General features: G+C 31.2%; 3 protein-coding genes across 3 annotated transcripts; all 3 read left to right on the top strand.

Annotated features, from left to right (window-relative positions):
• Nucleotides 1–6,184, top strand: LOC124944707 (putative tRNA (cytidine(32)/guanosine(34)-2'-O)-methyltransferase). The gene is made up of 12 exons (XM_047485036.1): nt 1–132; nt 1,347–1,404; nt 1,491–1,584; nt 1,839–1,888; nt 2,211–2,260; nt 3,123–3,231; nt 3,529–3,589; nt 3,698–3,750; nt 4,251–4,343; nt 4,917–4,980; nt 5,528–5,635; nt 5,759–6,184. The coding sequence occupies exons 2-12, from the start codon at nt 1,378–1,380 to the stop codon at nt 6,004–6,006; spliced, it is 957 nt and encodes a 318-aa protein (XP_047340992.1). The 5' UTR covers nt 1–132; nt 1,347–1,377; the 3' UTR covers nt 6,007–6,184.
• LOC124910066 (SPX and EXS domain-containing protein 1-like) lies at nt 6,013–14,242 on the top strand. The gene is made up of 14 exons (XM_047450690.1): nt 6,013–6,020; nt 6,159–6,163; nt 7,711–7,841; nt 8,353–8,391; nt 8,502–8,594; nt 8,682–8,798; nt 9,010–9,105; nt 9,901–10,014; nt 11,300–11,353; nt 11,693–11,740; nt 12,898–13,048; nt 13,330–13,495; nt 13,585–13,654; nt 13,737–14,242. The coding sequence occupies exons 1-14, from the start codon at nt 6,013–6,015 to the stop codon at nt 13,995–13,997; spliced, it is 1,353 nt and encodes a 450-aa protein (XP_047306646.1). The 3' UTR covers nt 13,998–14,242.
• A 1,090-nt stretch (nt 14,243–15,332) lies between these two features.
• LOC124910450 (22.7 kDa class IV heat shock protein-like) lies at nt 15,333–16,037 on the top strand. Its single transcript, XM_047451093.1, has one exon. The coding sequence runs from the start codon at nt 15,348–15,350 to the stop codon at nt 15,984–15,986; it is 639 nt and encodes a 212-aa protein (XP_047307049.1). The 5' UTR covers nt 15,333–15,347; the 3' UTR covers nt 15,987–16,037.
• Nucleotides 16,038–17,082: the final 1,045 nt, after the last annotated feature.

The raw sequence follows: 17,082 nt of genomic DNA, 5'->3' as shown, positions 1-17,082 counted from the left end.
CGGCGGCACTCCCATCTCCCAAGCTCTCGCGGACTAACAGCCGCCGGCGCTCAGGGGTTGTCTCGACTTGTTCCTTGCCAGAAGCAGTCGATAAACTCCCCCCGGCTCCCTCGCCTGCAACTTTAGGAACAGGTATATAAGTCTTATGGATTTAATTCATTAAGTTTGTATGGTTTGGTTTCAAATGTTACAAGATAAACTGATATGATGTAGAATTGATTTTGTGTGTCTGATTCAGTGTAGTAAGTTGGTATTAAATGGTGTGATGTTGATCTTATCAGCATTTATTTAATCTTAGATGTTAACATGTTGTTTCCTGATTTTTAAATGATGCAAGATGGAATGAGGTAAGAAATAAGAGTTTTGGGGTTGAGTTAATTAAGTACCGAAATCATACAAATAGAAAATTGAAGAGTATATTATGTACAAATTGAACACTAAACCTTTGAAATCCCAACAAAACTTACATAAGACCATGAGATAAAGGAACTCAATCTTTCCTGTGGTAATCCAAAGAAGATGAGCATATAATCAATACCAGTATGATTTCAAAACAGTATGCAAAGCCTTCATGTTTGGATTGAGAGAATACATGTTTATTGTTATTGTTGGGGAGGCTGAAAACTCTTTTTGAGAGTTTGTAAGCAATTTCAAGCGAGGTTGTGACGGGATAGACCATTATCGATTGTGGCTTTGATATGAGTTTCAAGTTCTTACAAAATGAATTGAGCTTATCGGCAATCAGCCTCCCTTGAATAGTGATTGAGTCCAGATGAGAGAAGATCAATACATGGACACCAACAAAGGAGACCATTGCTGGAGTGGGGTTATAGGGTTCCAACACTGGCTAGCATCAAAAGCATGTTTGCTTCATCAACTTATGGTAGACTTGGCTAAAACTACTTATAGTCATCGTTTTTTTATTAACCTCCGTTAAGTTCTCGATATTCAATTTAAAAAAGAAAATGAGTTCAGAAAGCAAAAATGAGCCCTACACAAATTGAAGAAGCAAAACTAGCATTTGTTGCAAACCATTTAAAAAAACTTAGATGCAATTAACAAGCAAAAATAAATAAATAAATAAAACAAGGAGACAAAAGACTGAAAATTTGGAGGGATTGTTTGAATAAACTTTATTTTTTGTCTTCATTGCGAGCAATGGAGTCATTGTGAGTGCATGCTTGTAGTCTTCTTTTCTTCCTTCTCTCATTTTATGTACAAATTGGGGAGGTGGGCTACTTTCCATAATGCAGTTTTATTGTATTGCTCAAATTACGATGAAGCTGTTTTACATTGTTACCATGAATGTTGTTGTCTAAGATAGTTGGAAAACTTGTTATTGGTAGGGTGTTTCCAGTTTGCTGAATCTTCTCAACAATGGGCAAAGCATCAAGGGATAAAAGGGTCTGAATTATTTTCCATGCCCTCTGCAGTTTCATGTCAGTGCAAGGATCCAGTTAATTAGTTCATTGACATATATATTTTGGCAGGATATCTACTATCGAAAAGCAAAAGAAGAGGGCTGGCGTGCACGTAGTGCTTTCAAGCTCCTTCAGATTGATGAAGAGTTCAACATTTTTGAAGGTATGTTAACTGTGTAAATTTCCTGGTTTCTCTAATTCGTTGTTACTGTATTCTCTTAAAATTTTAGAATTTATCTGATTACAAAGTTTTCAAAAGAAAATTGCCTGCAAATTCTTGATCCGAAGATTATTCTTATCTCACATGTCATGAAATAAAATCCTTACCTTATTGTAGTCTTTCACATATTGCTATATGCTGACTGCTTTTGAAGTTTCCTATATTGTCTCAGCATTTTCTACGCTGGTTCTTTGCAGGAGTGAAACATGTGGTGGATCTTTGTGCAGCACCAGGTAGTTGGAGCCAGGTACTCTTAGTCCTTTGTGTGTGTATGCATACATGTACTTTTCCACATGTCATGTTAATGGAATGTGAGTGTTTCCAACATGAGTATGAGTTGAAGCTTTAGTACTTGTTTGTAGCGATTAGTTGACTTCATAAAACTGTGTAAAAAGAGGAGGAGAATGCTTACTTATTATGATACTACATTAAAGAGCTAAAACGTAGGACTTGATGATAGCTCTGACTGAGGAAGGATAAAACTTTTTTATCTAAATTCTTGATATTTGCAGTATAGAGGTTGTAGTGCATTTTTGTGTGGTTTTCACATATATAAATGATTTTTGCAGGTTTTGAGTCGAAAAATATATCTCCCAGTGAAGCTGTCTCCTGATGTAAAGTGAGTTCTCAGATGAAATCACCATTATCCAGTTCTTTTATATAGAGAGACAACCCACTTTTGCAATTAGTGATAATGCCTGCCTGTTTATGCTCACACTATATTTGTTTCTGTGCAATATGTAATTATTCGAGGCTTGAGTCTTAGTTGACATTCTATAGTTGTAGACACTCAGTCCTATACTTATGAAACCTAGTGTTGGAAATATGAGTTGATTGTCACTGAATAGGAAGCTTTGTCCTTTACTGTATTTGTCTCCTGTCATGATAAGATATTTTATCCTCCTTTAAATTGACTATTGGGTGGGAAGGGATTGGAATACTTGAAACCCAATAGTATGATCCACTCAGGGTAAGAATCAGTTTTGAGTTTTCTGATGCAATAATTTTTGGTTGTAGATTTTTCTTGCTCTGTTTTTTTCTCCCCACCCCCTACATGCAATTTTGAACGTCCCTTGCGTTCTAACTTTTAAGTTGACCTTAAAAAAAATACTAATAATCCAAAACCATACTTAAAGAGAGTTCATTTCCTTCTTCTATTTGCTTCCAACAATACAGCCCGAGTTTCCATATAGCTTTAGTTCTCAATCCTTGAGTAGAAGTCTTTAATGATTTCCATATAATTTTAGTTACCAGTCTTCATATCTCTACACCAGTCCTTTCTAGGCTTCAAATGTAATGGATTGGGTAGATGGAAGAATTAACTCCATGTGAGTGCTGGATTGTGTTTGCCTTTGTTGGATGTATATTTGTCCTAAGTGGTCCTATAAGTCTGAATTTGTAAAGTCAGTGCACAAAGCTGGGTATATGTTAAGCTTCAAATCACTAATCCTGAATTACTCATCTGACATCTTAAATTGTAGGGACAGTGATCTTCCACTAATTGTGGCCATTGATTTGCAGCCAATGGCTCCAATAGAAGGTGTTATCCAAGTGCAGGGAGATATTACAAATGCTCGAACAGCTGAAGTGGTAATTTGACTATCCAAAATTCTTATTTACATTTTCCGAGAGTGAAACATTTATAATAATCATAATTCCAAGTGTCAAATATAAGCTGGCATTGCATAGTACTAGTCCACTTTGAAACTAATCCTTGACTGTTTTGTTTGTGGTGAGCATGTTTATTGTATCCTTGTTTCTCGTCATTATGTGGAGTACTTTTGTCATGCATTAATTAGAAATCATAAATATATTTAGGTCCATAAATTTGTGATAGAATTGTTAACATCAGACTTCTTGTTGATCCAATTTTTTTTTCTGATTCAGGTAATTAGACATTTTGATGGATGCAAGGCTGATCTAGTTGTATGTGACGGGGCTCCTGATGGTCAGGCATAATACTGTTTATTTTCCATAATACTACTATTGGATTTTCTCCTATAATATAGTTGTATTTTGTTTTATACCAATCTTAATGTTTCATCTTGATTTCCAGTTACTGGACTCCATGACATGGATGAATTTGTTCAATCCCAGCTAATTTTGGCAGTAAGTGCGGGAACTCCCTTAGGTTTCGGTTTTCCTTATCGGTATATAAATGTCTGATTCTAAGAGTCTTCTTTTACGTATTTAGATATTATATTCGTGTTTCAATGACATTTAATAACCAAACAGCTTAACTTTTGTCTCTGGATGTCACTTTGCTGGACAAAATGTTTTATGCTGGCATTAGCCTTTTTCATCTGTTTATGATATCCACTCCATCAATTTCTTTGTAAAATGCAAAACAGGTATCCTAGCCATCTCTGGTTTTTAGTTGAAGAAAAATTACCTCAAAGCTGTTATATCTCCAAAAGATATTTAGAATGATAAATTGCTAAGAAAATATATACACAATATATGTAAAAAACTAATTTAATATAAAATAATTTAGTTAGATACATATTGGCGGTTTCTCATTTGTATATAGATCCAGATACGTGTTTCCAAATACAATATTTCAAAATTTTCACATGATTATACATATAAAAAAGTGAAAACTTTTGCAGGGCTTAACAATTGTCACTCACATTCTCAAGGAAGGTGGAAAATTTATTGCGAAAATTTTCAGGGGAAAGGACACAAGCCTCCTTTATTGTCAGGTAGTTTCAATAGTTCCCAGGAATTCCTGATCTTGCATTCATTTCAGGGAAAATTGTTGTAAGATGGAATAACTTCTAGAAAGGTGATGTTGTGCTAGAAAGAAACCTTGGTCTCAATTAAATAAAAATAAAACAAAAAACTTCTAGAAAGAAACTTTATTCTAATGGCGACAGATGATTATCCACATGATCTTGTCTAACTTTATTAAATGTTATATCTAGTCATTTTAAAGAGGATTTGTTGCATTCTGCAGTCAGGTTTCAGGGAACACACACCAGAGTAGCTTTTCGTCTAGTTGGTTTAGGAAAAATATTATGCTCTAGCTCCATATCCATCCTGATCAATATGTAGCCCCTGAATTACCTGTTCTTTAATGTTTTGCATTTTACTCTTTTAGCCTATTGTCTGCTGGCCCCTGAATTTATATTTATTGATTTCCATTAAACATAATTAGAACACTTAAACCCTGAAAATTAAAATAAATTATGGGCCCATGTTGCTAGATTCAACTTGTTTTTATGACTATTAATACCTAAATTCTGGAATCACTTGTTCTGCTTTTCTTGGTGCAGTTAAAACTATTCTTCACTGATGTGACTTTTGCCAAGCCTAAAAGTAGCCGTAATTCAAGTATAGGTAAGTATGGCTTAGGAGCTCTCTGATTACAACTTGTGTCCATCTTTACTTTGTTTTCCTGCTAACCTTGTTTATCTACACATACTTCAGATGACTTGAAAATTTCTTACAAGTTATTGATTTCATATATTTGATTTTGTTCCAGTAGTATTATATCATATGATTTACCCTTCGGTTATGTTATTTTCTAGGAGGAAAGTATAAAGATGAAGACAATTGCAGAAAATAAAAAATACTGTTTGAAATTGTAAAGTGTAGATTAACCCCCTTATAGTAAAGAACCCAGTACTGACTGCATGGAGAAAGCACCAAAAATAAACTGAAAAACTTGTTCAAATTTTCAACGATGAGATTTGACATCAAAATTATATTTTTCTCCGTACAAAACCCACTCGAAGTAGCTCAACTGTAATGAGTATTGAACTTGAGATATGGGATCTCAAGTTCTTCTCTCACTCAAAGCACCTTGATTGAATAAATGACTAATAATGTCTCCATGACAAGTAACGTGGAATGGAGCTGACTTTCATCTCTTGTATTGTTATAGAAGCGTTTGCAGTCTGCGAGAACTATTCTCCTCCTGAAGGATTTAATGAGAAAGATTTGCATCATCTTCTTGAGAAGGTTGGAAGTCCGTCTGGAGCTGAGGATCTAGGTATTGCAAACATTTATATATCTTTTATAATGTATTTTATTTTTCTAGTAAGTCAGCAAGAGTTTATTTTATGTGTTGGTAAACCCTGTTTGAAAATTTTTGTTCATACCCATGAATGGATAGATTGCAGCAGTGAATGGCTTGAGGGTCCAAATAAGGTGTATATACCTTTTCTTGCATGCGGAGATTTGAGTGGATACGACTCTGATAGATCGTATCCACTTCCAAAGGGTCCAGACGGGACAACTTACAAAAGCTTGGATCCTGTACAACCTCCTATCGCTCCCCCTTACAAGAGAGCCCTTGAAATGAAGAAGGCGTCTAACCAAGGTATCCGAGAACATCTCGATAACCTGTCCATCAATTCCTAATCGGAGATGGCTTGGTATGTTGTTGATCATTTTCATATTTTGACTGTATCATTTGATTTTAATTTAATAGGATTGGTTTCTTTAGGATATTATTTATCAGTTTAAAGTGATCTGTGTTCCTTGAAATCAAATTTGTGCTACTGTTATTACAGGTTATGTTAAAGACATATTTATTGACTGTCTTTTGCATACATTCCATCCATTTTTATTATTATTAAATGACTTAATAATATTAATTAAATAATATATTATATAATAAATTTATTTAAAATTTAAAATAAACTGTATAAAAACTATATAAGTCTAAAGAATATTTTAATTTTAAATTTTGAAAGGTTAATAGTTCTAAAAACAATTATATTAATATATGTGAAATTAAATGATTGAATTTTAATATTTTTTATTTGATTTTATTATATTTTTAATAATATCATTTATATCCATTTTTTTGTAATTTGAAATATATATAATTTAAAAATAACGATGTATAAATTCTTTAAATATTTTTATATTTTAATATATATATATATATATATATATATATTTAAAATTATTTATTAATTTATAAATTTCCAATTTTCTAAATTTTCTTTTTGATACTTTTGACTCACTCAATACTTTCCCAATATCCAAATCTCAGTGTGAATTTTTAACCGCTGAATTTTAAGTAGTAAATATTTAAATATTTGGAAATAAAAAATTAAATTAATTTAATAATATCTAAAATCAGTATTGCATAAATATATTAAAACTATTATAACCTTATAGGTTAATTATATTAAATAATAAACTTAATAAATATAATTTGATATATATATTTTTTTTATATTAAACAATTAATGTAGGTCCATAAAAAGGATGATTATAAATATATATCACTTTTTATAAATGGAATACTTTTATTAAATTTAAAAGGATAAATTAATAAAATATTATGTTTAACCTTTTTTTTTTTCTTTTTTAAAAAGATAATTTAGTTTTTTTTATTTAAATAAAAAAATATAAATAATTAAAATATACATTAAAAACACTTGTTTTAATCCATATAAATGGAAAATTCACACACATTTATTGGCTTAACAATAAATAAAAAGTGTTTTTTATATTAAAAAATAGAATAAATTTATATAATCTAATTCGATTCGGTTCGGTTCCATTTGGATCAACTGATTGTTAGTCAACATTGGAAATCCAATTGGCTAGATGGGCGCCATCGTTAAAACAGTTTAATTTATCAAACAAACCTAGCAAATTCAGGCATTAATCACGATAAGAAGCATACGTGCAATTTACTCATCTTTCTCTCTCTCTCTCTCTCCGATCCGGCTTACCTTTACACAGTTCGTTCTCATTATAGATCCATCAATTTGTCTTGTTTGGTAAGTGCGATCTACTCTCAAGCTTCATTCATCTTCATTACTTCATTGCTCCGATTGATCAAGAAAATCACTTCTGATTACACTTTTTACGATCTTAGATTGCCGTCGCGAATCGCCATCTCTTGTTGTTTGACTTATTCTTCTATGTTCGTTAGGACAAGTCCAGTCCACAGTCCTCATCTTCGCAACTGACATCTCGTTTCCGCTATTGGTATAACCATGATTGATATATACTGATTGTTTACACAATGCATCTCTATTCTTCTTCTCCTTTCCTGTTGAATGTTTTTTTGGTAAAATCCTGATTTATTAATCTGTTGTGTAGGTGAGTTAGTAACTAACGGTGAAGAAGCTGTTCTTTTGGCTTTTTCAGAAACCGGTGAAATGAAGAGTGTCATTACTCCTTTGAGCACTACTGTCATAATGCCTTCTCCTGTTTTACTATGGAGATTTAAGGTGCTTCTGCTTTCTTTTACTATGGTGTTTGGCTCAGTTTCATGATTTTGGAAATGTTGCAATATATAGTTTCAGTTTTGTTGGAACATGATATTGGAGTAATATCTCATAATTATGTGCTTATGTGATGAATTTTATTATAATACTAGTAACTTATGTATTATATCTGATCTCTATTATAAAAGTTATCACATCTTCAAGAAAACAAATTCTCTTTGAATTTCTTCATATTTTTAAACTTTTAGGTTGCAACTAGTTTGAGCCATTGGTGGAGGATTTCATTGTTCAAGTTAGTTTTTTTTTTTTTTATCAGCCTTCGTCTTTCACTTGAATTCTTTCTTTCTTTATGCTTGTAAGAATGATCAGTTGGTACATTGGTGTCCTTTGCACAGAAACTATGACAGTTGACACTCTACGTGTCTGCATTAAGATAGTTTATTTTCAGTGCTTGAGCTTACAAATTTGTTGTTTTATTCTTCTGAATCTCTGATTCTTCTTTTTGTCTCTCCAGATATTATTGTTTATTGTGTGGGGCTTCTCTTGCTCAAAGGTCAGTCCAGGCTTAATCCCAGCAATGTATCTGGTATTTTTGAACCTAATAAGATTTATATTATTGGGTTTTAACACTGTTCTTTCTCCATGTGTGTCTTGTTTCTGCAGATAGGATGGGATTCTGTAATGAGAATGAGTGTGGACTTGCGGGATTTATTTCTTTATGAAGCCTTTTTATATTATAATCCTCTTCTTCTTGTGGTTAGTGAATTTTCAGGATTGTATTTCTTGATTGAATTTTTCATGTTTTCCTGCATTTATGTTGTTTGATTGGTTTCAATACTGCAGACTCTTATGGTTTGGCTTTGGGGAGTAAATCTGTGGGTATTTGCTCAGTCAAACATTGGTTATGCTAAAATGTTTGACCTAGATCAAAATCACCTTACTCACAGAGAAATATGGAAGGTACTTATTTCTGAGGCTACTATTCCCATATCTTTCATTTCATTTAATTTTATGGAGCTCAATTTCCTCTATATTCTAATAAATATCACAAGAGTTTTTTAAGCTTTCTGGAATATTTCTCTCAACTCTCAGTTTGATCATATTTGTTGGCATCTCAAATGAACATGAAAATCTGGTATTCATAGGCTTATTTATATTTGCAATTTTGCAGTGTGCCACTTGGATGACAATCATTGTTCCAACTAGCATGACGGCGTACCTTTATCTCTATTCGCATGGAGAAGTATCTTTGGCTGCTTCACTACCAGTGTAATAGAGGCTACCTCTTTCTATTATTTCTGCCAAATGCTTATTTTCTTACTCACAAATGAAATCTTTTGCTTCATTTGGTCCTATATATACCACTTTACAAGTTTTTTTTGTATATATCAAGCACCAGGTGTTATCACATTGAAACAATGGTTGTCTGTTAATCCTTAGAGCTTGTTTGAAGTGGGGTTATTTGGAAAATTTGAGGCTATGAAATCAAGATCTTGTTTGACAAAAAAGTGGATTTTAGGGTTATTTGGGTTAATCTAAAATATTTTTTTGTATTTAAAATTTATAAAAAATATTGTAAGGGGTATTTTGGTATTTAGTTGATGAATTAAGTAGTTTGATGGTTGAAATGATAAGTGATGTGATAGAGGTTTTTTTGAAATAATTCAAATGACCCAAGATCAATAAAGCTTTTAATGTCTGAGTGGTTAGATATCTCTCTCCTTTTGGTTATTTATTTTGCTAAGTGTGCAGGGTTATAACGTTGATCTGCTTTGTTTTCTTTTCTTTATGAAAATGTTGGACTCTCTTTTGTTCTTTGCAAGGTTATGTTCGAAACAATATCAGATTTGTAAAATGCAGTTGTTGGTGATTTAAGAAGCAAAATTATGTTCGAAACAATATCAGTTCTTTGCAAGATTTCTTGATCCACTAAATAGAGGGATTATATTAAAGTAGCATCAGCTTCACTTATGTGTCACATTCTACTTGTTGACAAATCACTCATATTTGTTATATTCTCCTGTATTTAATTTGATATAAGTCTCATGTATATTTATTGCAGGTTCTTCTCTATGCCGCTGTTGCATTTCTTCTGATATTTCCTTTTGACATTTTCTATTTGTCATCACGCTACTTCATGTTAAGGACTTTTTGGAGGATAGTCTTCCCACTACAGGCAAGACTTCCTTTTAAATTTGGGTATTCACTGTGAGTTTATTGCTTCAAAAGTCTTCTACTTAATACAATTTGACGATTGTTTCATGTATTCATATGAAGTGGGTAACATTATGCATTTAGCATCTTGCAACTGGACTTAGTTAGAGTGGTTGAAAATGCTATAGACATGTTTATTTGGATTCTGATGAAGTCCTTATTTGATGAATGGTTATTTGGATTTAATCCAAATATAACCCCTTATCCCATCATCAATTAAATCATTCAAACCATCAATTAAAAATACTCAAACAATATTTTTTCCAAATAATCCTACATCAAACAAGCTCTAAGTGATTAGTTACATAAAGACGGATGGGTAATGTTGTAGTTAAAGGAGTTCGTAGGTATATTTTTCCTTATATGCCTAGATGTATATATTTGCTCCTTTTGTTATGATTTTTTATGGTCTAAAAGCACATGTTACCTAGGACTTTAGTTTTATATTATTTATTATTTTTGTTTATATACAAAAATCACATAACCAGTTAATTCTATCACTTCCCGAAAACCTTTGTAAAACATAATATGATCTTTCATTGCTTCAATTATGCATAACATTATCAATATTTTGATTCCATAGGGTTTAGGGTTTAGGGTTCTTCGTAGGCATAGTTTAAAGCATGCTACTTTTTGTTTTCTTACCTTAAAAAATTGTATTTAATGATAGAATTGTATCTACGTGATGGTCAGCAAAACTTCAAACTAATGATTGTGAAAAGACAGTAGAAGGAAGAAGCACATGGCACACTCCTATTAACCAGGATGTAACATTGCCATCTACAATGCTTAAGAGATCTGGAAACGTAACTTCTTATATTTATAAATTATAACCACTGTATGACAGTAGTCAGTTTATAGAATTCCTACAGTATGACGCATCCTAATCCACTTGATGAGAAGACCATAAAGTATAAAGTTTCCGTATGGCATTTCTAATCTCTACTGTGGACATCATGCATTATAGACACTTAATAATAATGAAGGCTGAACTAGACTGAATAGCATTCAAATATACCCTCTGGTGGAACTTGTGGATTGTTATTTCTTGCCAGTGCTTGGTGACCTGTTCTAAATGATCACTCAATTACTCTGCTGATATATATTCAAACCATGAACTGCAATTATTTCTTGTTGCTATATTATTAGAGATCCTGGTGGGATATGCTAATTAATCTGTTTGTTTTATTTTCTGTGAGTTTGCAGTGGTTATAATGGTACTGTTTTTTTTATATATCTGTATACAGGCAATATCATTTGCTGATTTTTTCTTGGCTGATATTCTGACCTCCATGTCGAAGGTACGCATTGTATCACTGGAATGATCATTTTATCCATTTTCCATGATGTATTATTGGTTGATCAATTTCCTCAGATGTTCACTTCACACTAAATTGAGAAATAATTTTTGCACATGGAAAATAACCAAGTATAGAATAAATAACATATCTAACAGAGTTATAATTGTTGAGCTTATACCCCATGACCATGTAAAAGATCTAGACTGATTGATCCAATTTTTTTAGTATCATGGTCGAAAGAGAGCATCTTTGCATTTACATCTTCTGTTACTGAAGAGAATTACTTGAATTTGATGGAATTATTCTGTTAATTTTCTTTTTTTTCAATTTTCAATACAGGTATTCTCAGATTTGGAACGCTCCGTCTGCAGAATGGTCCACAGACAGGTCAGTATTTCTACAAACATCAGATAGAAATAACAATTTCATGTTTCAGGGTATCTTAGGTCTTACAGTTTGGTCCATCAGCTCTTTATTTTTTTTTTAATCTCACAATAATACTTATGAACATTACATTGAACAGTCATAACCCTTGTTGTTCATTAGCTGTAGAACAACATATATTTTACCCAACTCTCCACTTACTATTATTATCTTTTATTTTAAATGTTAAAATTTGTATTAATAAACTTATCAGTTATCACAGTGTCAACTTCACAATATCCTTATTTAGTGTTCAACACACGTGACCTGGATGTTGTTCATTAGCTACTCAAACATCAAGCCATTTGAATTGGTTCTCCATTTTTATGTTTATACATATTGAATTTTAAAGATTTTGAAGTTACATACAAAAAATTATGAATAGTGAGGATGATTGGGGCAAAGAACTAATTTGTCAAAATAGTTTGTCTTACAAGTTTACAGCTATTATCCCTCTAGTATTTACAATTATTTCATTACTATTATTTACCACTATACCATCCTACACTAATTCTATATCTCTACATAGATAATTACAACACATTCCAAATAATAGCAAGTTAAAGTTCTGAAAAATAAGGCCTGTAAGGCTGTAATATTGAATTGCATCATCAGGTTTCGAGCTTGCCTTGTCGTGATGGATTCTCTTATTTGCGTTAACTCTAGTTTATTCTCTTCAGCTTGCATCATCTCTTTCTTTCATATGAGTGGAGATGAGTTTGTTTTGGCTCATTATTATACAATATTCTTGAACTCTATGTTATATAGATTTTAACTGATAGATATAAATCTCAACAAAAGAAGTAAAGTGAAGTTAAAAATAAAAAGATGAGAACTAGAAGGGTAACTTATAACACTTTACCAGTGGTTATGGCAGCCATTGGTACAGGCTGGTTCAAAACTTAGATACCATTTAAAAATAATAATTGGGAATATTAAGATTGTAATATATTAATCAAATTCAATAATTTTCTTCAATTATATCTTATTTGTATATCTTAGTATAATAAATGATAATATTTCCGACAATTTTACATAAGATATTTGTAATTTTGTAAGAGTGGGGTTCTATTAAGGTTTTCTATAAGTATTACATAGGACAATTCCTATATCCTGTGCAGGTTGCTACTATTGCTTGGTTTGAGGCCGATTCTGTCTGTGGTAGTCACTCTGTTGCTATTCCTATAGTTCTTGTTTTGCCCTATCTCTTTCGTCTATTTCAATGTCTTCGACAATACAAGGACACTGGGGAAAGAACTACTTTACTGAACGGTGAGACCTTGTCTTCATGTAGTTATCATTTGTTTAAAATTGATCTGAAATTTATCCACTTAGCCATGCTAAAATTGATATGAGGATCACCACTAGGAGCTTGTTTGATATGGGGTTTCTTGCACACACACACAAACAAAAAAATGTATTTGATGAAAAGCTAGTTTGTTTGAGTTAAAAAAATACAAGAAATATATTTAACTATTGAACATCTTGCAGAACTTATATAACTTATCACATTTTTTCACTTGCATAACTTGGTAACTTGCTTGTTGTTTCAGCACTGAAATATTCAACTGCAGTACCAGTCATATTTCTTTCGGCCCTCAAATACCATGTCATTCCTGATAAATGGACAAGCTTTTATCGGCCTTTGTGGCTTCTCTCAAGCATCCTGAACTCTTTGTACTCTTTCTATTGGGACGTGACCCGAGATTGGGACTTGACGTAACTATATTTTCTTTGTACTCTCAAATATCAAATGATAATTAATTCAGTCTCTCTTATTATTTCAACCCTTTTTGCCTTGTTATCAGTTGCTTCACCAGGATTTTCAAGTTCAACAAACCTCATATCTTCTCCCATATGCTATATGGACGGAAATGGGTAATGATTTGTCAAGCCCTATTCTAACCGAAATTACCCTTTCACATGAAACTTGTAAAAAAGATATTCCTGAATGTGGCAGGTTTTCTTCTGGGTGATAGGAAGTAATTTGATCCTAAGGTGCACATGGACATACAAGTTGTCTGCTCATTTAAGGCATAATTATTTAACATTATTCACCATCACTGCCTTGGAAATGATTCGTCGGTTTCAGTGGGTATTTTTCCGGGTAGAGAATGAATGGAATAAAACAAACTCAAAGTCGAATTCTCAGATTGCCATGAGCAATAACTTGTCAAATGAAGAAGAGAAATTACTCAAGTCCAATAACCACAACATATAGAGAGACCTACCTACCTACCAGCTCCAGAAAATTGAGGTTTCCTCTAATACCTACCTCTTCTGCTCCTCCTATTTGTTTACGATATTTTTCATCAAAATTATAGAAGGAATCGCGTTTTTTATTTTATTTTATTTTATTTTATTTTATTATTGTTACCTTGATGAGAAGGTGAAAACTATGTCCTATTATTTATAACTTTGTTTATCTCATCACAAGGAAAAGATAGAGGTGTTCAATTCCTGATATTATTGATAACCCCATATAGAACAAACCAAAGCAAAGATGGATATTAAATTTTCTATCCTCAGTTCAGTTAGAACTTGTTTGATCATTTTTTATTTGAAAATATTGTCTTTTTTTTTAGAAAATATCATGAAAAGGTTCTAAAGAGTGGCCTTTTATAGAATTATCATGTTTCATCTCACTATGAACTCCTTGATTCAAGTGAATTAGTGACAATGAAATGTTTTCTTTTTGAGTAAAAATTACAAGCTGTTAATTTTGAGTATTCTGTAACCCATTCAAACCAGTTTTAACCGTAACACTTCTTAAATATGAACTAATTTGATACGCAATTAAAATATATTAATTTAATTTGGGAATTTTTTTTTTAAGGATTCCAACTTTAATTTTATTTTTTTAATAAGAAAAATTGTTTAGACGTGCATAGAATATGGTATTATTGAACATATTTCAATAAATTATGAAACCAATTCAATTTTGGATACACATAAACTATAGCAGGTGTAATATGGTGGGATTTAATTACTTTATCCAAAATTTAACCCAATTTATTTCGCAATAAACCTTAAGTCACTCTCACTTAAATCAATATATATATAAAATCGAATTTTAAACCTCAATATCTTAAATAAGATTTTTTTTTGGTTTGAGCTTAGCATTGAAATATTGTGTTAACCTAAATAAATTTGGATCAAAAAAATAATGATGAAAATGTAAAAAAAAAAAATTTGGTAGGTGGAACATAATTTTAACAAGAAATTATATTTTCAAATTTTGTAAATTTTATTTTGTATGGACGAAGATGTTTAAACTGTATAAAAATAATTTGTAGGAGAGTAAAAATTATTAGTAGAGATAATAATATATGGTAAGGAGTTATTAATAGATGTTAGAAAAATAATTTTTAATAAATATAGTTTTTTTTATTAATGAGATTACATTATAAAATGTATATATGTCTGGTTGGTTCTCATGAGCTCTGGACTCTGGAGAAAGGAAGAAGCTTCAAGAGCCTTCTCCTTCTCTCAGGACTGAACTATTAAGAAAAAAAGAAAAGTTATAAATTGTCTCTCTTTCTCTCTGAATTATGATCATAGAAAAAACAAAATGAACCCATCTTCTTCTTCATTTTGCACCCTGTTTTCTTCCTTGTTCCTGCTATTAATCATAATAGGAAATTTCCCAGCTTCGAAAGGCTCATTTCTAATTAGTCCCCTGTTTGATAATCCATTAATAAACCAGCTCCAACAGCTCGATCATAACAATAATAATAATAATAATATATGGGATTGGGATCCCTTCCGTGTTATTGAACACTTACCTCTCGATCTTCATGACAGAGATGATCACGTGACTCTTGCAGCCGTGGACTGGAAGGAGACTAAAGATGGTCACGTGATTTCCCTAGACGTTCCTGGGTTTAGTAAAGACGAGTTAGGGATCGAGATTGAGGAGAATCGGGTGTTAAGAGTCAGCGGCGAGAAAAAGAAAGAAGAGAAAGAGGAAGGAGATGATGATCACTGGCACAGAGCTGAGAGGTGGTCTTATGGGAAATTCTGGAGACGGTTTCGATTGCCTGAAAATGCAGATATTGATTCTGTTAAGGCAAAACTTGAGAACGGTGTACTTGTTGTCTCTTTTTCCAAGCTTTCTCCAGATCGAATCGGAGGTACCAAGCTTGTCTCTATAGATGGTGGTGGTGCTGGTGCCGGTGCCGGTGGATCAGAAGCTAAAGAGGAGCTATGAATTATAATAAGTAACTAAACCAACCATGCAGTCTTATCTCTATCTATGTTTGTATTATAAAAATGTCATGATTATGTATGAGTTTAATTTCATCTTGAAGTTAAATTTACTTTCTTGAGAAAATTAAAATAAAATATTTTTACCTTAGAGTTTGTTTGTATTGAGTTATTTAAATAAATTAAGGTATTTAAAAAAATGTTAACAGTTGATGATTTTGAATGAGTGGTTTTTAAAGAAATAAAATAATTATAAGATAAATTATATATTGATAAAAAAAAAATTTTTAAATAATATTTTTTTTAGCTATTTTAATTATTGATTAATGTATTGACGAACTTAATTAAAAAAAAAAAAAGTCAATTAATGGATAATAGGAAAAAAAATATCTAAAAAACAACCCACAGAATTATTTTTAAAAACTTGTAGGAGTGAAATGGTAAGTTATTTGGTGATTAAATATTCAAAAAGTAATTATATTTAATATAAAATATTTTTTTTTAAATATAGAATATGTTAATAAATTATTTAGTGATTTGTTATTTAAATAAAAATAAGACTTTAATGTAAATAAATATAAATTTAATCTAAATTAATATAAATTTACATCAAAACGTGAATTTATAGTTTAACATTCAGTTGGACGATGGATTAGTAATAGTTGATAAATTAATTTATTGGGATAATTTAATTGAAGCTATTTAAATGTCTATCTTATATTTTTCTTTTATTTATTTAATTATCTCTTTAAAGTTTGATTTTTTATTTTTTATTTTGTTTTCTTTAAGTATTTTCCGAGATTTTCACTCAATTGAGTGTTTTTTTTTTAATTTTAACTCGATGTATTTCTGTTGAAACTCAGTGATCGATTCAAATATTTGTCAAGTTTAATGCGTAGTGTTTTCAGTACTAAATCCCTATTAAATTTGTTATACCATATGAAATATAGTTATCTGCAATAAACTTCAACACAACAGGAGACAATAAAACTGTTTAAAAAAAATATGTTTAATACATGTATTTTGTTCTTTGTATATCATTATATATATTTTGTAATTTAAAAGTTAAATACTAACAAAATAATTATATGAAGCTATTG

Source organism: Impatiens glandulifera, chromosome 7 (genome assembly GCF_907164915.1).
Source record: "Impatiens glandulifera chromosome 7, dImpGla2.1, whole genome shotgun sequence".
Taxonomy (NCBI): Eukaryota; Viridiplantae; Streptophyta; class Magnoliopsida; order Ericales; family Balsaminaceae; genus Impatiens; species Impatiens glandulifera.
This window is presented reverse-complemented; position numbering and strand designations above follow the sequence as displayed.